General features: G+C 56.6%; 7 protein-coding genes across 7 annotated transcripts; 6 read left to right on the top strand and 1 right to left on the bottom strand.

Annotated features, from left to right (window-relative positions):
* Positions 1-137: 137 nt before the first annotated feature.
* Positions 138-2,095, top strand: QBC33DRAFT_549108 (uncharacterized protein). The gene is made up of 3 exons (XM_060428937.1): positions 138-1,145; positions 1,213-1,612; positions 1,703-2,095. Exons 1-3 carry the CDS (start codon positions 585-587, stop codon positions 1,840-1,842), a joined length of 1,101 nt encoding a protein of 366 aa, XP_060279961.1. The 5' UTR covers positions 138-584; the 3' UTR covers positions 1,843-2,095.
* Positions 2,096-3,486: 1,391 nt separating this feature from the next.
* Positions 3,487-5,219, top strand: QBC33DRAFT_458800 (MFS general substrate transporter; the record flags this gene model as incomplete). Its single annotated transcript, XM_060424903.1, has 3 exons — positions 3,487-3,782; positions 3,854-3,955; positions 4,052-5,219. 3 exons carry the CDS (start codon positions 3,487-3,489, stop codon positions 5,217-5,219), a joined length of 1,566 nt encoding a protein of 521 aa, XP_060279960.1.
* Positions 5,220-5,689: 470 nt separating this feature from the next.
* Positions 5,690-8,915, bottom strand: QBC33DRAFT_597115 (uncharacterized protein; the record flags this gene model as incomplete). Its single annotated transcript, XM_060431909.1, has 4 exons — positions 5,690-6,003; positions 6,811-7,806; positions 7,887-8,278; positions 8,380-8,915. The coding sequence occupies 4 exons, from the start codon at positions 8,913-8,915 to the stop codon at positions 5,690-5,692; spliced, it is 2,238 nt and encodes a 745-aa protein (XP_060279959.1).
* Positions 8,916-10,100: 1,185 nt separating this feature from the next.
* On the top strand, positions 10,101-11,417 carry QBC33DRAFT_573189 (kinase-like domain-containing protein; the record flags this gene model as incomplete). The annotated part of the gene is made up of 1 exon (XM_060430694.1): positions 10,101-11,417. The coding sequence occupies one exon, from the start codon at positions 10,101-10,103 to the stop codon at positions 11,415-11,417; it is 1,317 nt and encodes a 438-aa protein (XP_060279958.1).
* A 749-nt stretch (positions 11,418-12,166) lies between these two features.
* Positions 12,167-13,502, top strand: QBC33DRAFT_549092 (uncharacterized protein). Its single transcript, XM_060428936.1, has 2 exons — positions 12,167-12,829; positions 12,985-13,502. Exons 1-2 carry the CDS (start codon positions 12,182-12,184, stop codon positions 13,021-13,023), a joined length of 687 nt encoding a protein of 228 aa, XP_060279957.1. The 5' UTR covers positions 12,167-12,181; the 3' UTR covers positions 13,024-13,502.
* A 497-nt stretch (positions 13,503-13,999) lies between these two features.
* On the top strand, positions 14,000-14,886 carry QBC33DRAFT_562610 (EF-hand; the record flags this gene model as incomplete). Its single annotated transcript, XM_060430220.1, has 6 exons — positions 14,000-14,002; positions 14,063-14,119; positions 14,197-14,212; positions 14,355-14,480; positions 14,565-14,777; positions 14,852-14,886. 6 exons carry the CDS (start codon positions 14,000-14,002, stop codon positions 14,884-14,886), a joined length of 450 nt encoding a protein of 149 aa, XP_060279956.1.
* A 5,727-nt stretch (positions 14,887-20,613) lies between these two features.
* Positions 20,614-22,254, top strand: QBC33DRAFT_214353 (Clavaminate synthase-like protein). The gene is made up of 4 exons (XM_060422702.1): positions 20,614-21,237; positions 21,304-21,381; positions 21,472-21,987; positions 22,047-22,254. Exons 1-4 carry the CDS (start codon positions 20,723-20,725, stop codon positions 22,078-22,080), a joined length of 1,143 nt encoding a protein of 380 aa, XP_060279955.1. The 5' UTR covers positions 20,614-20,722; the 3' UTR covers positions 22,081-22,254.
* The last annotated feature ends 3,124 nt before the right edge of the window (positions 22,255-25,378 follow it).

Here is a 25,378-nt window from a genome sequence, read left to right as displayed (position 1 = left end):
TCTAATGCAGTTTGACTAGGATTAACAGACTTGGGTTCATGCTCTCAGCTAATTGTGGCAACTCACCACAAGACACAAGCGAATCAAATTATTGGGTTGTCCTGCACCCTCCCGCATCTACATATAGGTATGCTACGCCATTATTCTTTTAAGGCATCCTCACGAGGCAGATAGCGAAGTATGCAGGAGAAAATCCAGCCGCAGTGGGGGGAGCATGATGGAAACAGGTGGGGTGGTGTGTGGCAGCCACCATTGATTGGCCTGCCTTACTGATGTTTCGAGAAACCACCGTTTCCGGGTTTACGACCTGTTGGTTCGCCTGTTTGGCGCTGTGAAATAACCCTGTACCAACAGATGCAAGCTACCGCCGCTACGCATACTTAGTGGCAGTGGCTGGGAAAAGCGTCATGCCAATGCCTGGTCGGTTGGAGGCAGCCAGCCTTGGCCACTGACCAACCAAACGTTCCCAGCCAGAAGTAAAAGGGCGTTTCTCCTCGAGCAGCCGGCTTCTTTCTTCAAAAGTTCAAACATGCAAATGTCCATCGTCTTTCTACCCCACGGCCTCCTCCCATACGGCCTCCAACATGAGCAGACCAGATTGTGGGTTCGATAAGCAGCTCGCTGCAGACCTCAAGTCTCAGGTTCTACAGCACCTGAAGGACAGCTTAAGCGCCCAGCTGCAGCGGGAATGCGAATCGCGTGAGCTGGTCATCAAGGAGGCATGGAAGACCATCCAAAAGCAGATGGCATCCCTCGAGGCCAGAAGGGAGGTCATCCTCGCGACTCTACGCCACACCGAGGGCGAGGAGCGTGCCCAGGAAGTCATCCGTTCTGGCGTCCTCGACAAAGTGGTACCGCCTACGTACAAGGCCATGGTGGAAATGATACGGAACGGCGAGGATCCGAAAGAGTACCCCACGCCTCTGACCTCTCCCGGCACCACGCTTGTGGCCAACTTGAAGCCTAGAACGCCAACGCCAACGCCCACCCTAAAGGCGGGGGTAACCAAGGCTGGGGCATCCAACGCTGGGACACCCAATGCTAAGCCGGCAGACCTCGTTCTCCATTCCCCGACCCCGGCTCCTGCTGTCGAACGCCGGCCTGCGGTCCTGCCAAAATCTCCTGAAAGCCCCAAGGCACATTTTGTGAGCAGGATTAACCCGCACCCGTGTATCTGATTGACCGAGCTGCTAACCCACCTCAATTCATCAGGCTAAGCGTTCTCGACCGCTAAATCACCACGTGGAACGGACCCCGAAGAAGGCCAAGACGGCGACAGCGACAGCAACAGCGACAGCGACAGCGACAGCCGAGGCGGTCCAGGCCCAGGCCCAGATCCAGGCACAGCCCCAGACCAAGACCAAGAACGGCTGGGTGGACGCGTGGGAGGTGGAAGGGATCGAGTACATCTTCCAGTACCCCCCGTTCGGGCCAGGATGGTTCGTGCTCCGATGCGACCTCGGGCCGTACGCCAGGCCCCATACCTTCACCTCGCACCCGTTCCGGGCGGAGCTCGCGCTGGAGCACTACAACAGCTGCAAAACCTGCAAGGGGCACGACTCGTCCAAGACGTACGAGCCGAATGATATTGTCATGAACTATGGACACAGAGGTAGGTCCCAGACACATCCCCCTTCTCTCTCTCTCTCTCTGGGGATCACCCGTGCGGTTATCTTCCTTCCTGGCTAATACCGAGAAACAGTCCGCGGGGATTATCTGGATGACGAATGGGTTTCGTCGGCCAATAGTCGGCTGCAGGCTGAAAATGCAAAGGTGACTGGGACGAAGGGAAGGTTGAAAAAGCAGTCGGACGTAGACAACAGGGTAGCAACGGATCCTTGAGGTGCTTTTTGATAATCGAGGCAACTCGGTAACATCGAAGCAAGATCCAGAGTCTCAATCAGCAGCTAACTGTTGTCGGCTAAGATTTGTACAAGCCTTGAAAAACGTTATAGGGTAGTTACAAGATAATATCGACCTTCGGCTAAACCGCCCCATGCACTCCTGAGATGAGCTGCTGTAGCCCGAGTTAGGTAGCTCTTAGCTGGGTCGTATCGACTCCTTGCTCCCGGACCGTCGTGCGGAAGGAGCGGCGTAAAAAGTCCTGATGGTGCCAGCCACCCATCGCCTGGACCAGGTCGTCATCACGTGGGGAGAGAATTGCGGGACTGGAGTTTTAACTCAGCCCATCACATCTGCAGTCGCGTTTCGCCGACTTTCTCTCTCTCTATCTCTCCATAAACCAACCGCTCTTCCGACAACCCGAGCAATGGCTTCTCGGTATCTAACGAGGCCTGTCATGACCTCAACCCGGACATTATCCGCAGCATTTCCTGGATCTTCCTACTCCCACAGGGCATACCACGAGGTAAAGGCGACGTACACTTCCATCGACGGGAGTGGATCCCTTAATTACAACACGTAAAGTCGATATTACGATTGGCAATCCTCACGAGGTATACCTTATCATGGCCAAGGATATGGGATTTGCCATGAAATCAGCCATCTGCCAGCAGATAGGAACGTCGCTCACGGGCGACCCAGAGAAAGTCCCATTGAAGTGCCATCATACTTCCCGACATTTCACGCATGGTATGTAAATAGTGATGTCCCCTAGGAGCACTAGAGTTAGGTGACTCAGCATCAGCACGTTTGGAAGAGACTGTACCGTATCCTCGTCTTGTTATTGAACAGGAGTTCCCCCGCCAGAACACTGGCGATACAAGTGTGGAGTCACGGGCTGCATCACGTTGGATGGAACGAACCCCCGACCGTGAGTAGTTGAGATCAGAATATCGAAGAGATTACCATTCTTATGGAACAGCAGATGCCTTCGAAGAGTCATGCCGAGAGACCCATGGGCGGCTTAAAGGAGCACTGGACTTGCTCAAGGATTCCTAAGAGCACAGCACAAGCTCACTCTCGGATCTGCAGCTGCCCTGCCCTAAGGCCTGCGTGGGAATGTGGCGGTTGACCGAGAAAAGTAACTTTGGCTTAAGGTTTCGTACCTTGCCCTGGCCGTGGTTTGAGCGACACCCAGGCCGTATATAAATACTTATTACCCTCCACACGGAACAGCTGCAGGTCGAAGCCCGGGAATCCCATTGGACTGAAAGCATGCCTTGACCTGCCAGCTTCCTGCACCTCTCGCAATGGCGTGTCCTCTGACGCCTTGGGAGTTCGATTAATCGGATGTCCGTTAGCTCAGCCCATGGTTTCACCCTTGATTAGCAGGGGAGGGGTTGCCGCCTCCTGGGCCCTGGAACGCCGATTCTTAACCCTATCAACCCTTGGCCTTGAGGGAAAAGGAAAATTAAAGAAACGAAGAAGAAAACGTCCGTTGCCGCGCCGAATGCTCCCCAGAGAGCAGCAGCAGCCATGTCGAACGCGTATGCTCGAGCAGTCCGGGAGCATGCCGACGTCGAATCCCGCGCCCTGGCAAAGGCCCAGTTCGACATGGGCCTCGAGCCGCTGTCCCCCTCGAGGATGTGGCATAGCCCCTCCCCGTCGAGAATATGGAACAATAGCCCCCTTTTCAGCAGGTCGGGTGCCAACACGTCCACCGGGGCGGACAACGGCAGCGGCTCGTCCTTCTCTTTCCACCACGGAGACTTGACCGGCCCTCCGCTCGACCCGCAGCCGTCCGTCAGGCCCGAGGATCCGCTCAACTGGTCGTGGCGCAAGAAGCATGCCGTCCTGTTCGCGCTGATCCCGGGATCCCTCCTCAGCGACTGGACTCTGACATGGGGGACGACTGTCTTCCAGCTACAAGCGTCCGAGTGGTGAGTCCGTTTCTTTGCCGTCCCCGTTTCTCGACCTGAGTCCGTTCTAATTCCTCTTCCTCCGCACCTAGGAACATGGCGGTCGAGGAAGTGGCCCAGTCCGTGAGCCCGGGAATCTTCATGCAAGGGACGGGGGGGATCCTGGCGGTTCCTCTGTGCCAACGTTACGGGAGGTAAGATGCAACCCCCCACCTCCAGGAAAGAAAAATATAGTACAGACCATTTCACAGTTTTGTATTCTCATCTAACCCACCACCCCCTCCTGACAGGCTCCCCGTCCTCTTCTGGTCGCAACTCCTCTGCCTCGTCTGCACGATCGGGGCCATACACGCGCGCAGCTACACGAGCTTCACGGCGATGCGGACGCTGCAGGGGTTCTTCGGGGCGGCGCCGCAGGTGATCGGGCTCTCGGTGGTGCACGACATGTTCTTCTTCCAAGAGCGGACTCGCAAGATCAACATCTGGGCGGCCTCGTTCCTGATAGGGCCGTACCTGGGGCCCTTCATCTCCAGCCTGCTTCTCCTGCGGCTGGACTGGCGTGACAACTTCGCCGTGCTGGCGGGCTTCTACGGCCTCAGCGTCGCCATGGTGGCGTTCCTCGGCGACGAGACCCTCTTCGACCGCGACGGCCACGACCTGCTGCGCGCGGGGCTCAAGGTGTGCGGGCGGCCCCAACCAGTGTCGCCGGGCCGGCGGGTGGCGCTGCTGCTCGGGGTGGAGGGGTACCGCAACCGGGCCGCGCGGCCGGGCCTGTGGACCGTGTTCCGGCACCAGTGCTCGCTGCTCGGGCGGCCCTACCTGCTCCTCCCGACGGCGCTGTTCATCACCCCCATGACAATGTGGACCATCGGGTTGGTCACGACCATGCCGCAGTTCGTGCTCCCCGCTACCGACGAAGGCGGCTACGGCTTCAGCTACGTCGGCCTCTCGATGTTCTACTGGGCGCCCATGCTCGGCACCCTCGCGGCCGAGCTGTGGGGCCACTGGTTCAACGACGCGCTCGCAGCCCGGCACATGCCCCGCTTCGGCCCCGAGAGCCGCCTGACGGCCGTATACCCCGGTGTGGCGGCGGCGGTGGCGGGCTTGGTGCTCTTCGGCGCGACGATGCAGCACCGCCTGCACTGGGCCGGGCTGGCGTTCGGGTGGGCGATGGTGTGCTTCGGCACCCTCTCCTGCACGACGGCCGTGTCGGCGTACGCGCTCGACTGCCTCCCGCGCCACGCGGCGTCGGCGTCGGCGTGGATCAACTGCTGGCGCGTCGTCGGCGGGTTCTCGGTCGTCTACTTCCAGGGCGCGTGGGTGCGGAGTGCCGGGGCCGGGGCCGCGTTCGGGGGCCAGGCGGCGGTTATTGCGGCGGCGGCGATGGCGGTCGTCGTTGCGCAGGTGTGGGGGCGGAGTTGGAGGGAGAGGTACCCGGCGCCGGCAGAGGAGAATTGAATTGATCTGGGGCCGGTTTTGGTTGGTCTTTGATGATCGGTGACTCGGGAGGGGTGGGGTTGCCTTCTTGCGGATATCCTCCGGATGATTTCATTGGATTGGTTGTCAAAGGACGGGGAACAAGGAGCGAGAAACTGCATCTAGACTTCCCCGTTTGGGAAGCTCGTACTAGTAGATCGGGCCTCGACTCCGCTCCATTTTTTTAGGGGCAAAAATAGCCAAATAAGCACGCCTTATCTCCGGCGGCAAAACTAGCAGAATTCGACGCCGAATGAGTCCGCCGGCGAATGGCCCGCCCCACCCCACATCGTCAGCAATGCCGTCCCATCGGATGCGGGGGGGGCTGTGGATGAGAACCCATAAAGCAGCCCCAAGCCACCACAACTGTGTGCGCGGATCAACATCACCACCACCACCACCACCAGTAGAATCACACAACCCACCCCAACCAGCAGCAGCAACAGAATGGCCTACGGCAGCACCACCAGCACCCGGCCCTGCCGCACCCGCACCCGCACCCGCATCCGCATCCGCGAGGCCACCACCGCGGCCGACGTCGCCGCCGCCGTGGACATCCACTTCGCCGCCTTCGGCCCAAACGTCATGTCGCGCCTCATGTACCCCGGCGGCGAGTCGGCCGACGCGAGGGCAAAGTTCGCCGCTGGGCTCGCGCCCCCGGGTGCGGGTGGAGATGCGGGTGCCGAAAAGGATGGGGCGGGGACGGGGACGACGACGGCGGCGGCGGCGGGGAAGAGGACTATCCTTGTGGTTGCGGAGTTGGTGGCTGAGGAGGGGGAGGAGGGGGAGGAGGAGGGGGAGGGGGATGAGCGGGATGCGGAGATTGTGGCTTTTTCCAAGTGGGTTGTTGAGTCCGGGGGTAGGCCTGAGGAGGAGTGGAGCGCTGATCCGCCCCTGACGACGGAGATGCTGGGTGAGGGGGTGGATCTCGAGGTGTTTGATCGGTTCATCGGTGGGATGCGCAGGATGAGGAAGGCGTGGGTGAAGGGGGATGCTGCGCTGGGTGAGTCTTCCCAGCAGAAAATTAGACTTGCCTGACCTGACCCGACTTGGCTGACTGACTGCAATCCCAGAACTTGCAATCCTCGCCTGCAAACCCACACGCACCCGCCTCGGGGCCGGCTCGGCTCTCGTGCAGTGGGGCATCGAGATGGCGGACCGGGAGGGCCTCAACACGTGGCTCGAGGCGACGCCCGCGGGGTATCCGCTGTACGGGCGGTTCGGGTTCGAGGACCTGGATGTGCAGGACCTACCCATCTCGGATCTCTACGGGGTCGTCAGGAGGGAAGACGAGAATTGGGGCGCCGGGAATGCGGTGGCGCTGGTTGGACACGCGCCCGAGGGGGTTCACAGGTGTGTGTTGATGAGGAGGGTGCCCAAGAGGAAGGCTTAGGGGAGTGTTTTCTATGACATTCAGGGTGGGGAGCGTCTTGTTGTCTAGTATCGAAGGGCATGCAGGTGGTGGGTGTCTAGTTGTCATCTTCATCATCACCGTCATCGTCGCCGTCATCATCACCATCATCATCATCGTCATCGTCACCTTCGTCATCATCCCCATCCTCGCCCTTGACACGACACAGCCTCCCGTTCTGCGAGTTCGGATACCCATCCACGACACGCACCTCCCAGTCCTCGCTCCCGACCGTCGTAGGCGCCCAGAACACCCCCCACGGATCCGTATCCCGCTTGATGTCCAGCAGCCGCGGGTAGTTGTGCCCAAAGTACGTCGCCTGCCAGTCCGGCTCGCCGGGATCCCCCTCATTCATGTACGACCCCGACCCAGGCGTCAGCTCGCGCCACACGTCCATGTACTCCTTGATGCGCTCGTCCTCCGCCGTCGCCTCCGCGGCCGTCAGCCCCGTCGGCTGCGTCGTCATCAGCATGGCGTGCATCGCCGCGCGCCGCCACGCAGGGTTGACGGCCGAGTCGGCGCCGGGCCAACCCGCAACCTCCTTGCTGGGCCCCTGGCAGTTGCCGTGGAAGTTGTACCCCGCCTCGACGGCCCCGCGGATGGACGCCATGGTCTTGTTCCACAGCTCGTCGTCGTCCCAGTGGCCGCGCGGGAAGAAGCGAGAGCGGTAGCGCGCGTTTCCGGGCGCGGCGCCGGGCTTCTCGCGCGGCCTGCCGAAGGGGGAAGGGGACAGGCGGGTCGGGTTTGTGGCGGGGATGCCGGCGGCGTTGAGGGAGGCGTAGAGGGGCGCCATGAGGGCGACGACCTCGTCGGCGGTCTTGTTGGGGAAGGTCGACGAGGCGGTGAAACTGAAGGTGTTGTTGCCCTGCGGGTACACGTAGTTGAAGCTCAGGCCCCCCGCGTCAACGATCTTGCGGCTGAACCGGAGGTAGATGCTCACGCCATTCCAGAAGGTGTCGGCGCTGTCGAGGGAGCCGGCGAAGGGCCGCGGGGGGAGGGTGATGGGGACGACGGTCCCGTTCGGTAGGGTGGCGTTCCAGGAGCCGGTCAGGTTGAACGCGGGCCTGGGAGCGGCCACTTGGAAGTTTAGGGACGTCGAGGTGATGTTTACCGGAGGATATGCCTTCATGACGACCGAGGTGATGATCCCGAAGGTGCCTGTTCACCGCACAACCCCTTTTGTCAGCTTCGGCGTTTTCACATGCAACATAGACCAGGCAGATTCCCCCGTTACTTACTTCCGCCACCACCGCGAAGGGCAAAGAACAGATCTCTATTGTTGTACGGATCGGCAGTCACGAGCCTCCCGTCGGCGGTCACAACCTCGATGGACAGGGCCTGGTCCGAGCCCAGGCCGTAGTACGAGACGAGGTTTCCGTGGCCCCCGTAGCCGAACCAACCCCCGTTGGCCCCGACTGTGCCAACGCCGGCGGCGACCATGGTGATGTTGTTGGCCGCCATGTGGTTGAAGAGCTCCCACGTCTCCAGGCCGGACCCGTAGCGGACCGCCATCCCCTTGTACCGCCCCTTGGTATAGTTGGAGATGAACTCAAAGTCCTTCAGGTGGTGCGTCCACACACTGAGAGATCCTGCGCCAACCGACCTGCCGCCGAAGTCGTGGCCCGTGTTCCTGTTTGAAGAGCGGTATGTGTCAGGCACTTGGAAGGGAGGTAGAGGAGGGAGAGGAGGTATCAGGTCCCAAAAATAGGGCAGTGTTTGAGGGTGACGCACTTGATGACCAGCCTGATATTCTTGTTCCTCGCGAAGTTCACAGCTGCCTGGACCTGCTTGACCGTGGTCACGTTGGCGACGTAGACGGGGAAGCCACCCTGGGTGCAGTTCCCCGTGGGCTTGAGGGAGGCCATGCACGTGCCGCCCTCGGTCCACTGCGTCAGGACGGTGAGGGGGTCGTCGAGGTAGAAGTGTGAGACCGAGGCAGAAGGGCTGAGCAGGTACCTGCACGTCTTCTCGTCGTAGTGCGGCCCTGGGTAGCACGCCATGCCCAGAGGCAGCGGCTTGAGCAGCGCGCCCCCCATGGTCTTGTTGAGCCGGTTCCAGTCGTGCTCGTCGGGCCAGTCATCACTACCGGGGAAAGCCCGGCACTCAGCTTCATGGTGGTGGAGCGGCCGGGACCTGTTGCCGAAGTCGACGGCGGGAAAGTCCGCGATGTCGCTCGTCTCGAGCTGCGTCGACTCGAAGGCGAAGTTTATCCCTCGGGCCACCCCCAGGAGGAGGGAGCAGGCTGAGGGGAGGAGCAGGCGGTACATCCTTGGAGGCGTCTGCTTTTAGTAAGGGGCTGACGGTGCGGGATATCTCTCTCAACTGCCCTCATACAGGACCTGACCTGCCCTTTCCGCGCCCCTCCGCAAGCGGCAGCACTTCAATTATTTGAACTTCTCTTTTTGGCCCCCCACCCCCACCCCCGCTCTCTCACTCCCCTCCGGGAGCGGCACGAGGCCCATCGTCGGACAAGGAAAGGATTCCACGGCATGTCGCGAGGGTGAGCCGTACCTGCAGACGGACACGGGAAGAAGCTTCTGGCTAAATATTAAGGATGGCCAGGGTCTACTGGTGACGTCCAAGGCTGAATTTGGGAACGGGACGGCAGATGAATGGGCGTCGGCTCTCGGCTTGGCGATTGGCGGTTTCCTGGAAAAGTCTCCCCAGAGTTTCCCCCATCTACCTACCAAACAGCCCGCGATTGGAGTAGTGACGGAGAAATCGGATCTGCAAATAGATGGTTCGCATGGGTTCGACCAGGACGTCAGCTCTGCATCCCTAGCAATATACGTTGTATTAATCGGGTATACGACGAGGGACCCGATAGCTCAGCATGTCCATAATTTGTGTGGGATGCGTCGGGGCTCCAGATTGAAGACCGCAAATTCTTCGAGTTGCCTTGATAAGGTGGTCCCGGGCTGACGAAGAAGTGCCTTTGATTGGTACAGATACAAGGATCCGAGCAACATCAGTCGAAAATTCAACGTGGTAATGCTCCGAGTTAAGCTTGATGTTTGCTTTGAGGTCGTTCTTTGTTGTCCGAATCTAAGTATGCCTCAACATCTTTGTTTGGTCAGCTTTGTACTTCTCTTCACCCAAACGTGAGGGACCTTTACTCTTATAATGTCATTGTATCGGCTCCTTGGTCGTTGTCGTAGAATGGCATTATTCTGTTCCGCACCTAACATAAAGAAATTATTCCTCCTCGAGTCCCCGATAACGTCTCTCTTCTAGACTAAAAGGGGTAAAAATGGAACGGATGGAACGGATGGAATACAGATGGTCGTATATAGGGAGTATATAATGTCATGGCGGCCCCTAATCCAAGGCTATCTTTGTAATCCCATCCAACAATCACCGTCTCTGACACTCATCGCCAAGATTGCAAATACTTCAGCCTTTTCTTAACAGGGAAGCGGATCTTCCAACTTACCAGACCAAGACTGAACACGATGAGCACACACGACCGTGTTCTCAAATTCGCCCACCTCTTCAAGGAAGGCGAGGATTCATACCTCTTCGTCGACCGACTGGGTGACGGCTGCTTCAGCCACGCCCAAAAAGTCTGGCATGTCCAGTCCCGCAAGATCATGGTGCGAAAGGTAAGACATCGAAGACTCGAGTCCAAGGATGTGACGGAGCCCGACACCGAGGTAAGAACCTTGTCCCTCCTCGAGAAAGCGCCGAGCATGCCCGGAATCACGCCCCGTCTCGCAAAGCTGCGTGCCTACGCTGACATTCCCAGAGTTACGCGACTGCCGGGCAGCCCTCTGAGCTGGACGAGGGTCTCGTACTGGGACTTCTACAACGGAGGCGATCTGGGGGCCTTCATCAAGGCCAGCGGTAACGACATCCCCATGGCGGCCATTGCCCGCTACGCCCGCCAGGCTCTCGAGTCACTCGAGTTCTGCCACAGCGCGGGGGTAATCCACGGGGACCTGAACACGGGCAACGTGTGGGTCCACTGGGAGGCAGGTGGCAAGATGCCGGACTTCTACCTCGGGGACTTTGGGAACGCGGCCACGATGGAGGAGGTGAATGAGTGGACGACGGCCGTAGGCACGCCGGTGAAGTCGTGGGATATCCCCAGCGTGCGCGCGCATGTCTGGGAGATGATCTACCGGAATTCGGGGGGGGATGCCGACGTGGACGAGGTCATCAGAGGGGCGGGGCGCCTGGGAACGGTAGTGTGGGAGATGGATCGTCTTGACAAAGTCGTCAAGGAGATTCAAGCATCCGGGGCAATGTTCACCAGGTTCCCAAGCCTGTCAAAGCTCATCCGCCTCGCAGGAATGGCAGAAGACCACTTTCTCCGGGTGGATAAGGGTGAGGTCGACTACCGGGCTCCCCACGAGGACAGCATCAGCAAGGCACAGAATGCCAGGCCTCTCTACTACGACGATGCGGAGACTCCTCTCCAGGCCCGGCTGATCCTTGGACCGTGGTATGTCGCGAGTGTAGACACCAGGTTCAACTTCCCCGAGTCGCACGGTGAGGTTGCCCACAGTCGCCCAAACCCAAACAACTCGGATTCGGATTCCGATAGCATGTCCAAGCGACAGCCTGTTAGGAGAAAGGGAGGGTGGCGACCCGACAGTTCGGATGAGGAGGAAGATGATGGCTGGTGTTACTTGTCGGACAGTGGAGATATCCTGAGCTCTGATGACACAGCGCCGCTTTTGGGGCCGAGAGAGAATGCAGTCCCGCCTCTCGTAACGAGGGATGTTGTGGACGCCATGATGGAAGCTACGCGGGAGACATTAATCTAAATCCCGAACGAGGATAGATTGGAAATGGTTATTATCGGACACATCAGGAGGATTGTTAGAGCTTGAGTGAGAACAGTGAGAATGAGCACATGCCAATTGAGAGTAGTACGTACGCGTACTAATTGTGGGATTTACTCCCCGAGAATTAGCCTCGAGGAATGAGACCTTGTTATTCAATGTTCCACTTCTCCCGCCGGCCTCGGTCCACCATCTCCTAACTCGGGTCGCCGCACCATCTGTGCCCGGAGTTGGCGGGCAGTACAGATCTAACCTGGGCGGGGGTATAATGCCAAAGTTCTATGATTCGATGTGATGTTACATGCTGGGGCGGAATCCTACCTGACTCTGATATATACTGCTCTGCAATGGCCGGGTAATTATTGCCATATCCTCGCACCCTCAACGGAGCTGGCTCCGAGGAGCTGCATAAAGCTTTCTAATCATTGACAATACCACTAACTCGCCAGGCTAAACAACCCGAAACAGTGTTTCTATCTAAAGAGGAAGTGGCCGTCAGGTTGTTTCCACTCTGTTTCCACCATGTCGGACCAATTGATGGCTTGATTGCGCATGGCATGAATTGTCTCTGCTCCATCCAAGCTAGCCGCTGGACCCTGGCGCATCAATGGCGACCCGATTGCTTGGGATATATTCGGTAATGCAGCGCGGGTATTGAAGCGTGACGCGTTCTGGACCGCTGAGACGGGGTAAGAGGAGATGGACAGATCTCCAATATCAGCCCAGTTATTACCAGTCTTCCCCGCATGGCTATCTCGAACAGCCAGCCAGCGATATATAAATTTCCCAGTTCTTCCACTTCCAGACACACACCAGCCAGCAGTCAAGAAACACAAGAAAGCACAAGAACACCCAAGCAAGCAACAACGACAACAACAACAACAAATCCAAATCTCCTCCCGAAAACCACAAACATGGCGCAGACATTCATCCACACGGGCACCCACTCCTCGATCCCGGACTCGGCCTCGCCAGGCCTCCTCTTCCTCCGCTACCTCCTCCCCATCCTCGACTCCCTAGACCCGGAGTCCGTGGCCGCCGACCTGGACAACGCCCTGACCCCTGACTCGACCTTCACCATCAACGGCGGGCAGGCGCTGACGGCCGAGAAGGTGCGCCCCATGCAGCTGATGCGCAGCAAGAAGGTGTCCAGCTTCGGCCACGAGGTCAAGGCCGCCTGGGACATTGACCTGGGGGGCGGCGCCCGGACGGTCATGTACGAGTCCGTCAGCACCACCGTCATGAAGCAGGACCCGCAGGCCCTCGAGCTGCCCGTGCCCGAGATCACCATCATCGAGCTCGTCGCTACCCCCGGGGCCGGCGTCGGCGGCTACAGGGCTAAGTCCATGCGCACTTATATGCACCCGGCTTCGATCAACCAGAGGACTGCTGCGCTGTTTGGGGGGGCGAACCAACAGAGCTTTTAGCCAGGGGACATAAAGAGGGGAGGGCGGAGGGGAGGACTGGAAAACGCCTGGGGAAGGAAACTGCAGATGCATATAGATAGGGAGGGAAGGCGGCCCCTTCGTGGTTGGGGTTGGAAACACACATTTTTGGGGGCTGCCACCAATATTCCGTTATACAGTGAGAGCAGATCCGCAAGAATTCAACCTGCTATTGCATTCGGGCCTCTCTTCCGATCGCCGAACGGAAATTGGGTAAGTGCGGATCAACATCAGACCGTGAACCAGCCAGTAGCCAACAACACTTGTAGTTCTTCCCTGCAGAGCCACGCTGCCAGCTTCGGCTGGGACTATGCTCTCGGCAAGGTGGTTGAGGGTCGCGGCAGAGTTCGAAGCTGGGGGCACAGGGTTGTTCTGGGCAGAAGCTTGTTTCTATGCAATGTTCCGGTGTTGCTGGGCGCCGGCGGTTGGACTGCGCCGAGTGCCGTATTTCATCCACGCCATGCTCCACACATGACCTTTTGCCCAAGGTTGGGCAAGGGGCATTGGAAGTATCTTTGGTTCCCTGCAAATATCAGCTGCTGGATCGGTAAGTTTATTGCATGTATGTCCAAACACGTCCTACAATTGCTATCAGATTTCGAGAGGTGGAACTTACAGCCACAGACAGAGTTCGATCGTTTTCCCTTGGAAGAGACCAACAATGCTGGGTGGAAGGAAGTACACGGAGATCTCCGCCAGTTGACCCACTCAGAGACCAATGTAGCTAGACCTAATTTTAGCAGTCATGAGCTCTCTTCGCATAACCGAAGGAGAGCGGTACTCAATGCCATCCCGATTGGATTTCCCTTCTTTCCTTTCCTTTTTGATACGCTTCAATACATAGCCTAAAATGAGGATACGTTGCCCACAATCACTCTCGATAGAAAATGGCCCGCGAATATCCGATGTATGGACCCCCCCCCGATACCAGTTCAGCCATCGGAACGGCCCGACGCCCTAAACCCAATCAAGGTTACCGAGGGACGAGAAGGGTCACGTGACCGACATGTTTCATGTTTCTGGGTTGCCCCTCATCCCCCACCTGGACGGGAGGCAAGCATCAGATCATCCGGAAAGAGACAGTTAAGGATCCCCAAGGGAAGCAGAAAAACAGTAGCCATGGTGAGAATGACTTGCATGGTTGTGTGACACGAAATATATTGATGCTGACTCTTCCCGCAGGCCTTGACCTTGACGCAGGAGCAAATCGCTCAATTCCGCCAGGTGTTTGATCACTTCGTAAGCCCCGAGCTCCACCAATCCGGCCCAACCTTCATTGTGGCTGAGCTGATTTAGCGGCCCCTTCGCAATTGCAGGACAAGGACAACACTGGTCAGTCACTTCTTATGTTGCACCCGTCGGGATATGCCAGGCTTGCCGGGGCGGGGCGGGTCGAAGGACCAGCCTCGCATGGCCTTCTATTCGCACCACAACCCAGCCGGAGGACCCCCTCACTGAACCAAAATACCATCAGGAGACATCACGGCCGAAGAGCTGGGCGAGGTCATGAGGTCTCTGGGCCTCCAACCGAGCGAATCGGAGCTGCATGACCTGGTCGCCGAAGCCGACATCGATAACAACGGCAGCATCGACTTTGACGGTAGGTAACCCCCCCACCCCCTCCCCCTTCCCTCACAGCCCTTCTCTCTTCGCCTTCCCGGCTGAAGGAAAGCACCCCTCACAGAGTTCCTCAACATGATGGCCCGCAGCGTCAAGGAGGGCGACACGGAGCAGGAGCTGCGGAACGCGTTCGGGGTGTTCGACAAGGACAACAGCGGTACCATCTCGGCGTCGGAGCTGCGACAGGTGCTCGCCTCCCTGGGCGAGAACCTGACCGACGAGGAGCTCGACGACATGCTCAAGATGGCGGACAAGAACGGTGATGGCACCATTGACTGTAGGAACCCTTTTCCCCTTGGCGCTGAGCTACACTCCCTTGTGGTCGGTGCTGACGTTGGAATGGGCGGACAGACAGTGAGTTTGTGCAGATCATGACCCGTGACTGAGGGGGTTGTGTCTACGGAAGGGGTTGCTTGTTTGTGCCTTACGATGGTGGGCTCGGGAGGCACCAGATATTCCCGCCGTCCACGGTAAACTAACGGAAAGGAGGAGATGATTGGAAAGCGATTTCAGAAACGGAGGTGGTTCAACGCAATATATACATCTTACGAATATGACGGCTTCATTTTGTCGACCTTATATATCAGGTCTTTGATAATAGAGTTGTCAATCTTCAATACCCGAGTGATCTTCCCACCGACTGTGAAGACCGCTCGCTCCCTTCTCCGCGGTTGTGCCCATCTCTCGTCCGATATGTGGTTCGTGGATATTCCCAAGGCTCGCTTCCTCGATCTGATGCCCCTTGCTCATGTCCGCCCCGGCACATCCGTGGGCGGACGCACCGACGCATGGAGCAGCTGTAGTTATAACGGGGCGCCAGCCGCAGGACACCCGCAAGACCATGGTCCTGCAATCAGGACGGGCACTGGCTAGGGAACTAGAAGGCGCTGGAGATAGATGCGCAGAGAACACCCCGGCATTATGGATGGTATGGAGGACTCATCGGAGGACGTCGGGGTTCGAGGCAAGAGGAATTTTTTGGGAATCGCGATACTCGGGCCCGTCGAAGATGGGCAGTGGGATTGTAGCTTGGAGACATTCCCCGGAGCCTGTGGTGGAACTCGTCGGGTGGGGGAAAGCTTTGGTGAATTTCGCTGGCTGACAACGAGACGCCATGTTCTTGTTCTTCGAAGGGGTTTCGGGGGCAACATCTTGTGTGTGTGTGATCTAGCACGACGTGAGGTCAGCAAAATGCGATGGACAGTTGCCGGGAGAAGGGATAATTACTTACCTGGACACCGATGTACAGACCCGGAACATGTAAGACAACCCACATACCGTGATGATCCCAGAGTTTGTCACGACGATGTGCCCCACGACAACGTCGAAGAAACAAACTCCGGAATGAAAACTTGTTTTCTTCTTCGCAGAGCCAGGCCAGCTGCCTCGTGCAATGAAAAAAAAGGGGTGTCAAAAATTGAGCTCAGTCCATGTCTTCCTGGACGGAGTGTAATACCAGGGGACATGGACATTGCTTGAGAACTCTCCCATCCGTAAAGGGGGGATGGGAGAGTAGCCAGGATTAAAAAAAATGGAAAAGAATTTGGTCTTCAACAATCTCCCTGCGCACCGAGATTAGGAAATGGGAGGAGTGAGTTTGTACTTACTTGGTGATGCCGATGAAGTGATGCCGATGAAGTGATGCCGATGATGGTGATGCCGATGAAGTGATGCCGATGATGGTGATGCCGATGATGGTGATGCCGATGATGGTGATGCCGATGATGGTGATGTTGATGAGATGATTGCCGATGAGATGGTTGCCGATGAGATGGTTGCCGATGAGATGATTGTTGATGAGATGATTGCTGGTCTTGCGCGTGCGGTGCGCTCCGCCGGGACGACAACATTCAACCACGCCAACACCCTCACTGAACCACAGCCTGCCCGGGGAGCAAGGGTTTTAACTTCCTCAGCCCTGAAGACGGCTGGCATAACTTCGACGGCTGACGCTCCTTTCGGACCGGTCCTCCATTAGCCAGGCATTTTCGTCCCAGGCACCGCCACACAAACGATTCGCATGCCCCCCACCAGGCGAGCGTCTTTCCACACGAAGGAGGCGTACTTCTCAAACCCGGCGAAAGAGCGGCTCCTCGCGGACGACACCTCTCAAAGACCAACCTTTCACCACAGCCGCGTACGCTCCACCTGAGAACCAGGCGGGGCTCCACGTACAAGGAAACCGCCACGCTTACCGAGTGCAGGGCGGTTCGGTTCGCGTGACGGCCACCTCGTAAGGAAAAATTAGCCCTGTCTTCCCTGCAAGGAGTGACAACGTGGAACCTGCGGCTGAGTCGAGGGGACCACAATACCGCACCATCAAAAATCGCAAGTCAGCAAGGCTGAAGGACAACGCCCTACCTGACGTGACGTTTCCTTGTTACCGGGGAGGGTGGTGCAGTTCCCCGAGGCCAGTCAGGACCTCGAGGCCGCCCAACCCGGATACAACACTGACAAGCTCAAACGGTCGCGCCAGGGCTTACAACCGGGATGGAAAAGGGCACTGCCAAGTCATCAGTAGGGTCAGCTAGGCCACCGGCAGGGGCTGTGGCGGGTGTTGGGTGGTGTCGATGAGAATTCCGCCGGTGTTGCGTCAGTGGTGAGAGATGATGATGGTTCCTAGATTCCTGGATAGAATTGTAAGCAGGTTCACCACAAGTGGCGTGGCAGGTGACGAAGATCAACATGTGCGCGGGAAAGGGTTGGAAGACGCGTGGTATCCGTGATACCACCGGTGACGCGTGATTCAAAAGTGAGGTGGGATGGAAGGGATGGATGGAAAAGGCGGCGGACTTACTTGGTTAAAAGAAAAAAAAAGAGAGAAAAAAAGCTTCTTGTAGTCCTGGTCGTCGCGTTAGTCGAGCACCCACCAAAGCGCGCGAGGCGCGAAACCAGCTACTGGAGGGAGATCAGTGGCAGGAAGATGTTGAAGACCGAATTCGCGCAAAGCTGTGAGGTAGTCAGTGTTCCCGAAGGAAAATATCCTGGCGAATGGTCAGCTGTCCAGGGGAGGGGGGGATGGAAAACGATGTAGAGAGGAAGGAGATACAAGAAGCCGAAGCAAGGTGAGAAAATACAGTAGCTAGAGACAAGATTCGAGGTGGACGAGCAGGGTAGGAGAAGAAAAAATTGGTGCTCGGGATTGGAGTTTGGAAGGATGGTGAAGTGAGGGAGTCCATGCTGGGATATGGAAAAGGTACAAGAGTACATGGAGGTCAAGAGCGTGGGGAGAAAAATGAAGAGAGGGACAGATGAGTGTGCTACAGGTGGAGGGACAGAAATGCGGGCAGAATAAAAATTGGAAGGAGAGGGCGTGGGGAGGTCGCGTCAGAACGCGTTGTGAATACAAACAGACGGGGGAGGGGGGAGACTGGAGGAGATACAAGATATCTGACGCGAGAAGCGAATCTAAGAGGACCCTATACGACGTATCCAACGTGCAATGGAAGAGGAAATAAACAGGCAGAGAGAGAGAGAGAAAGCAAGCGCCCGCGTGATGGTCAAACGTTGAGGAAAAGACGATGGTGAGGTGGTGTTGGTGCAGATCGTGGGTTGTAATGAGGAGGGTGAGCTGGGGCTCGGGAGTAGAGGCTCCTTATATAGGCAGATCAGATGGTACGTGCGTAACGACAAAATATCCTACCGCCTTCACCAGACCTCTGCAATATTTACTTCATGGAGATTCTGCCAAGTTGACTGAGGGCGGGGGGCCTGAGGCAAGGCGGGATCTTGGAAGTCAGGAGGCCATGCCAGTGTGTTTCCACGCAGCAGACCCACATGGTGCACGATGGAGATACTCACTACGGGAGCAGAAGTGAATAAAGCAAGCAGTGTACTTCGATGACCACCTTCCATGGCTTCCCAAGTCTCCAGGGATAGCGCCAGCGCAAGGCCATCAAAGTCCATTTTTAATATTGGACGACACTACATCATCGAGATAATTGATGACTGACGACGAACCCTGGGACGTCCAACATCTGACCTGTGCAACTGGCCTCCCGAAAATTCGGTTCTCGAGCTGTTTCTCAGTATGCCATGCCATCCTCAAGCGGCTGGTCGCGAGCATGAATATCGATCATATCCCCCCGTTACAATTACAGCCTCTGAAGCAGCACAGCATCTTCAGTGCAACCGTCAAACGACATAGGCCTCTGGCCAGGCCAATTTGATGTCTCGGCCGGATGAACTTATTGCGGGCGTCAGAGACCGGACTCAGGACTACTCGACAGCACCCCTGAGCACCCCCTATCATCCACCTAGGTAGTCGACCATTCCCCTGCCAGATGCGCCCACCTGAGCTACTAACCGAGGCAATCCTAACATCATTCCTCGAAAGCTGTCCCGTTTCATTCCTGTTCTGATGGGTTACTGACTAGACATGTAGTCACCGACTCGGGTTCCATGTGACATATCACGTGAGTTGCAATGCAGGGTCCCGGCCCCGAGTTTCGGCCTGTTGGACCGCGCGACGATACCATCAATATCTCCGGAAAAGATCAAACTGAAAAATCGATGACATACACGAGACCACACAGGCACCGATACCCCCTTCGTCTTCAGAGTCGACGGTAGTTCCTCAGAGATAATTTTGACTGTCAGAATGTTCTTAAAGGAAGGAAGGGCCGGCCAAACCCACTGCACGAGGTCGGTTGTCCATGGCATTTACACAATTACACGCCCAGTGCTGACGGATGATCTGAGCGCAATTTAGATGAGTCTGAACATCTGATGTCTGGTAACAGGCCTCTCCCCCACCAAGCGCCACAACACCGCCGCCTCCTACTGGCATCACACCCTCAACTGAAACCCCCAAGTATGTCGGATATGTCTCTTATTATGCTAGACGCTCGACTAGGTAGGAAAACATCAGGTGCACAGCTACCATGAAAACCGCCGACCTGGCATGGAAATGCGGGGAATATCCAATCCGACCCATCGAACAACTAACCCCTCTCAGCCACCCCATTCTGTCCCGTCGACGACACATCTTGTGAAACAATGTGACTACCCTCACCCTACCGCCAGGCACAGGTTTGCTGTCGAGCGGACATTGCGGAGACGGAGCCGCCAGCTCAACTCGCCGTTCATCCGCATGCCGTGTTTCAACGTAGCAAGTCAAGTACGCCGCCATCAGAGCCCGCCCAGCTTACCGACCTTTACACCGCTCATCCTCTTTCTACTGCCATCATACACAATTTGCCGCCCCTTTTCGAACCGCTGGTCGTGAGATATGGGGCAACCAAAGGACGGATAAGCAAGCTACTCTCCAGATACGACCACAAAACCACACAAGATATTCAAGCACCAGACGCCGTGACGGCTGGCTGGCAAGACTTGTTAACGATCCTCCCTGAATAAATAGACCTTCACCACGAATCTCACTTTTGTGTAGCGTTGGGGGCGATACGCTTGCCTTCTTGGGCCAGCCGTCACATCGATCGAACATGACATGGCAAATTAGGTTGTTCGACAAGGGGACCTAGCTATGGATTTGTCGTCAAACCTTCGCATCCTGGTGAGTTCAGGGCTGCTGCAGGCGTGATACTGGCTGACGCTGACTTTGATCATCACAGCATAATGTTTTTCATCCGATTTTCGCTTCCACCTCTTCGTCTCCATCTCTTCGACCCCCGCCATTGATAAACCGATTGAGGTCGAAACTGCAACACTCGGCCAATAATCACGAGGTCTCGATCATGAATGCCGGTAGCCAACCATAGGACCTCCCGCGGCTTGGGCATCAACTGCACCCTCGACCACTACCCGACCAACTACAATATCCGAATGCTGGCGCTGATCTAACCGGAGGCTGGAATTTGGAGCAGTTCGCTCCCAAGCAAACCCGGTAATATGATATTCCATATAATCGCCGGCCCCGTTGAAAAGACAGCTCTTCCTCCTGCGTCTAAAGAACCATCTTGTGAAGGCGACGGATGACATGGTTGTCGGGAAACGGGTTCTCACGTGTTCGCTAGTCCATGCGATCCAAAGGAGAACGCTCATTGGTTCGCAACCAACCACTTGCCGCTGCGCCTAGGCGCCTGACTCAGTGGAGTTTAAAGGGGGGGGTTGGCTGACCTGGATAAAATCGCACATGTGATGTGTTTGGGCATGTCTGCCTCAACGGAAGAGGAACGCAATTGTGCTTCCGTATAAGGCGAATGGAAACAAACCGCAAGACACTTTGTTAAACTAGGTATCAGGATTATAACCGGCTTTCCGATGGATCTTCCAATCGTCGACCTTGACGTCTTCCTGAACAGACCGCGGGAGTCGGCCGAGGTTCAGGAGGAATGCAAAAAAGCGGCAGATGCGTTGATCACTTATGGCGCCTTGGTTCTGCACGACTCTCGGGTTTCGGAGGAGGACAACTCGACCTTTCTTGACCTCCTCGAGGACTACTTTGCCCAGCCGGAGGAGGAGCTGAAGAAGGACGAGCGGCCTGAGCTCAGCTATCAGATCGGCGTGACGCTCGAGAATACCGAGAAACCGAAATGCGCCGTAGACGAGCCCTGCCTCGATGTCATCAGGCGCCTCGACCCCGCCGAGCGACCGCTCGACATCACGGCGCACTCTCCCGACCCGAAATGCAGGTTCTTCTGGAGGATGGTCGAGCAGCCACCATACGAGACCCAGTTCCCGGGACTGAACGCGGCAAACGTGGTTCCACAGTCACCGGCAATCCGAGAACGCTGGACACCCGTCATGAACCAGTGGGGTTTGTCGATGAAGAATGCGTGAGTTGAGCTCCAGCAAACGTTCTCCGCAGCTCGCCCTCGACTCGAGATTAACATACGCCCCAGAGTCTCTGACCTCGCCGAGATGGCTGCAATCGGCCTCGGGTTGCCAGCTGAGACGTTCAGGGAGGCAGGACGTTACGGGTGAGTGATATTCCATTGCCGGCCCCTTTGAAAAGATAAAAAAGAGAGCGTAAATCTCATTCTCAACCCCCCCTCCCCCACACGTTCCAGACCCCATCTTCTCGCCCCCACGGCCTCCGACCTGGTCAAGTACGGGAAGGAGGACACCATCCTGGCGGGCTTCCACACAGATCTCAACTTCCTGACCATCCACGGCCGCTCTCGCTACCCAGGCCTGAACATCTGGGCCCGCAACACGGGCAAGCGCATGGCCGTCCGGATCCCCCCGAGCAACGCCGGCGGCAGCGGTGGCCACTTGTTGGTGCAGGCTGGCAAGCAGCTGGAGCACGTCACGGGCGGGCTGGTCCGGGCCGGCTACCACGAGGTCGTCGTCAACGCGGGGACGCTGGAGGCCGTCCGCCGCCGCCGACAAGAGGAGGGCCGGCGGCCGCTGATCCGCGTGTCGTCCACGTTTTTCTGGCACCTCTCGTCCGACCACGACCTCGCGCCCGTGCCAGCGCTGGCGGAGAGGGCGCGGAGGCTCGGGGAGGAGCAGCGGAGGCTCGGCAGGGATGAGGGGCCCCCCGCGGTGTATCCGCCTATGAAGGTTGGGCACCAGGTTCAGAGGTGAGTGTTGCTTGATCTTGTCTTGTCGTGGAGGTGAGGGGTGGCTGACGACTCTGCAGTGAACTGAAGCATATTGCCTTGATGACGTCGTGAAGGCTGTGTGCTTCCTGTCTGTAGAATCTTCATCGGCAAGTTTGGGATGCGTACAAAGGTTCAATAGTGAATGTCCGACGGGTATCTTCTGTCTCTAGAGGGATGACTGATGGATACCGGTTGCCCATGAATACATGAAAATGCCATAATTACATACAATATGCAAAAGCTGACACCCCAACATGACCTCGACATCCAACCCGCCTGCCCATGATGTGCACGATGTGAACAGATATCCATTTCCCCTGGCTACCTAGGTGGTTGCCTAGAGCCATATTTACATACAGGAGCGTCTCTGTGTCGGCTCTGGCCACAAAGGCTAGGTTCCCGGGCAACACCGCGTGGAGGTCAAAAGCCGCGCCGCTGCCGCCGGAGACGACCTTGATCGCGCTGCAAGCTTCTGACAGCCCGAGGCGGAGGTTGGCACATGGGACCAAAGAGAGGATTTTCCCGATTGGCCAGTGTTCCGTTCAGGGATGTCGCTTTCGTTCCGGGGTCGTCCTGGAAGTGGTTCGAGAGGGAAGAGAAAAGCTGATGCAAGATTAGCAACGTAGCTAGATTCAGCAACAAGTCCACTAATTATTGGCCTGGTCAGCAGCGCCAGCAGATTCAGCACAAAGCAAGAACACGGAGAAATTGTACGACGCCTCGGCAACTGGGAGGACACGCGTTCTTAATTAGAACTAATTATCTATTCAGTGTTAGTAACCAAGTCAGGGGCTCCAAGGAGTGGAGGGAACACTTGCAGTGGGTAATTGCTCCTTCTGCAGAACACCCAGTTAGCAGATGCCCGTCATAATCTCAGAAGAACAGGAGCTACTCACAGTCCTGCTAGGTCAAGGGCCTTGAGATCAGTCGTGTCAGCTGAAAATTCATCCCAGTTGCTTGCACGGGGGTGCTATGGGAAGCAATTGCTCACTCTCGTAGACCACAATTGTAAACCCGGACTCCTAAGCACACATGTAAGTCGGACTGCGGCATGTTAGTGAGTGGGGCACTTACCTCATCCGTCTCCTCGTCCTTCTCCTCGTCCTTCTCCTCGTCCTCCTCCTTCAACGGCTAAGACTGATCAGCAAGTAACTCGGTTTACCAATGACAACACCAGTCTTACCCGTCTCATCTTCTCCAGGGCCAGCTAGTATCATTCTGGTCAGCAACCTCGCAAGATATAAAAAACGGACGAATTCTAACAATCGATTCTCTCTGGGCATCCTTCGAAGAGACATTGGGTTAGAACATCTGTACATGTGAGCTTGTCGGTGGCGGCATACCTCCATGCTCGGCGCTTCCTGCAATCATGTTAGCTAGGTATGACCACGGGCATTGTGATGTATCAGGGGTACTGACGGCGGCCGTCTTCTCCAGCTCCTGCCTAGATGTTAGCACATTATCTTCGCTTCGTGACAGACCAAGTACTCACGATGACCCGCTTAAGTTGCTCCTGGACAAATGTTAGTGTCTGCGTAACCTATATTGGGAGAGCATCTATCTACTTGCCATGTGGAGCGTCTGAAAATGCTTCAGCCAGCACCATGTTAGCCATTCCGATGCGTCGAAAATCATTCCCTGCCGAGGTCATAATTACTTTGACCTTCTGCAGGTAAAGCTTCAGAGAATGCCATTAGCGTGAGAAGATTGGCACCCGACTGTGTCTCTTTGCTTACCGTCGCCAAGTCGAGGGCCTTCTACAAGACTGTCAGTAATTTCGGTGCAAACCCAGGAGTGGAACAAACATACGGTCTTCTCGTCATTGAACCACTGATTAGAGCATTATGTTAATAAATGGCTGAACTGTCATGGAAAGAAGAAAAACTAGCCTCCATGGTTCCTTTCTGTAACTTAAGAACGACGTATATCAGCGATAGATGTCGCCATTTGGGAATTGATGCTTTTACCTTTGGTTTTTTGGCCTCGGGGGCCGGCGGGGGCGCGCTGCTCATGGAGCTCGCCTATGATTTCTGTCAACCATGTCGTTATCATTCACCAATGGTTGTATGCAGAGGACGGACGCTTCGTTTCCCGCCTGTGGCGGGGTCGGGGGGAGTCTTGGACTTCGCCTTCTGGGAGATGGTCAGTCAGTTTGAGACGCAGCAGCGGGGGAAGACGGTAGGATGCTTAACTTACCTTCCCAGGCATGTTGGTCAGGTCGTCCTGCATCCAGGATCACAGGGTTAGTCTCCTCACAGAACGGCTCTCGTGTTCTGTGTGCAATACTCACACAAAATCTATTTTTTCCTGTCGGGGATGGCGCGTCAGCGGAGAGGAAACGCGGCAGCCGAGTTGGGACTGTACTTACACGAACGACAAATAACTGAAGACTTGCTCCAAGATATTAGCTGCCTGCTCTGGAAATGGGCCACCAAACACTCCTCTGGGTCACTTACCGGCGGGGCTGGTTGTCTGAGGAGAGGAGAGAGAAAGAACTGCCTTTCACAGTTCAGTTTAAATGAAGCTCACCTCACCTTGGTTGTCCTATCCTAAAACGGAAGTCACTGGAAATTTCCATCGTTTTAATTGGAGATTGTCTCCGTGGGCAGGGGCATTTAGGAACTGTACAGTACCTACTTGGGACGGCACTGGGGGGCCAATTAGGTAGGTACCTACTTGGGTAGGGGCAATTAGGTACTTGTGAAGGGGCATTTGGGGACTTGGGTAGGGCCCCGCTGTGAAGCCCAAAACGGACCAGAAAAATCACAATGGTATTATCCATGCATGCTTCTCTAGAATAAAAATAATCGAGTGCCCCCTACTAAGATATTTACTTTCTCCATCGTGGGTCCTGGTCACGTGTCTCACGTGTCTCGAACTGATGTGGCGCCCTGACTGGACTGGTGAAATGGGTGAGACGGATGAAGAGATGGGATAGGGTTGCGAGATGTCGAGCTTTCCTGATGTCGTGATGTCAAGCTGAGATCCGCCAGGTTTGCAGCGATAATGTCAGCGTCCTCCAGGCTGGTGCCTCGGAGGGGTGAACGTCCAGGTGGGACAGGGTGAACAGGATGGCTGGATCGCTAGGGACTGTTAGGAAATGCGTCTTTGCTCATCAATCTTTCTCCTGGTTCTAGAGGCCAGCTCGACCCGGCCCACTCCCCCCAGTTTCCCAAGCCTCGTTGAAGGATAGGTTGTTTCCACCTAAGTACTTGGAGTACCGAGATTATCTCCTGTACAGTTGCACCTGCCTAATCACCATGATGCAGGGTTGGCCGCAGGGGGGTGGCAGACCCAACATGTCGACGAGGCGGTCAGCTATCAGGGCCAGCTCTCACCAGAATTGGATACAGGCGACGACGTCTAGACC

This window comes from Phialemonium atrogriseum (genome assembly GCF_030411735.1).
Source record: "Phialemonium atrogriseum strain 8032-3 unplaced genomic scaffold QBC33scaffold_29, whole genome shotgun sequence".
NCBI classification, from domain to species: Eukaryota; Fungi; Ascomycota; class Sordariomycetes; order Cephalothecales; family Cephalothecaceae; genus Phialemonium; species Phialemonium atrogriseum.
The sequence above is the reverse complement of the archived record's forward strand: the minus strand, read 5'-3'. Positions and strand labels throughout refer to the sequence as shown.

Bases quoted from the DNA above. Each gene is read 5' to 3' on its own strand.
- QBC33DRAFT_214353 (XM_060422702.1), top strand. From the start codon at position 20,723: ATGGATCTTCCAATCGTCGACCTTGACGTCTTCCTGAACAGACCGCGG. The intron at 21,382-21,471 runs GTGAGTGATATT...CACACGTTCCAG, and splicing joins AGGGAGGCAGGACGTTACGG to ACCCCATCTTCTCGCCCCCA. The intron at 21,988-22,046 runs GTGAGTGTTGCT...ACGACTCTGCAG, and splicing joins GTTGGGCACCAGGTTCAGAG to TGAACTGAAGCATATTGCCT.
- QBC33DRAFT_549108 (XM_060428937.1), top strand. From the start codon at position 585: ATGAGCAGACCAGATTGTGGGTTCGATAAGCAGCTCGCTGCAGACCTC. The intron at 1,146-1,212 runs GTGAGCAGGATT...TCAATTCATCAG, and splicing joins AAAGCCCCAAGGCACATTTT to GCTAAGCGTTCTCGACCGCT. The intron at 1,613-1,702 runs GTAGGTCCCAGA...ACCGAGAAACAG, and splicing joins CATGAACTATGGACACAGAG to TCCGCGGGGATTATCTGGAT.
- QBC33DRAFT_549092 (XM_060428936.1), top strand. From the start codon at position 12,182: ATGGCTATCTCGAACAGCCAGCCAGCGATATATAAATTTCCCAGTTCT. The intron at 12,830-12,984 runs CTGTTTGGGGGG...TTGGAAACACAC, and splicing joins TCAACCAGAGGACTGCTGCG to ATTTTTGGGGGCTGCCACCA.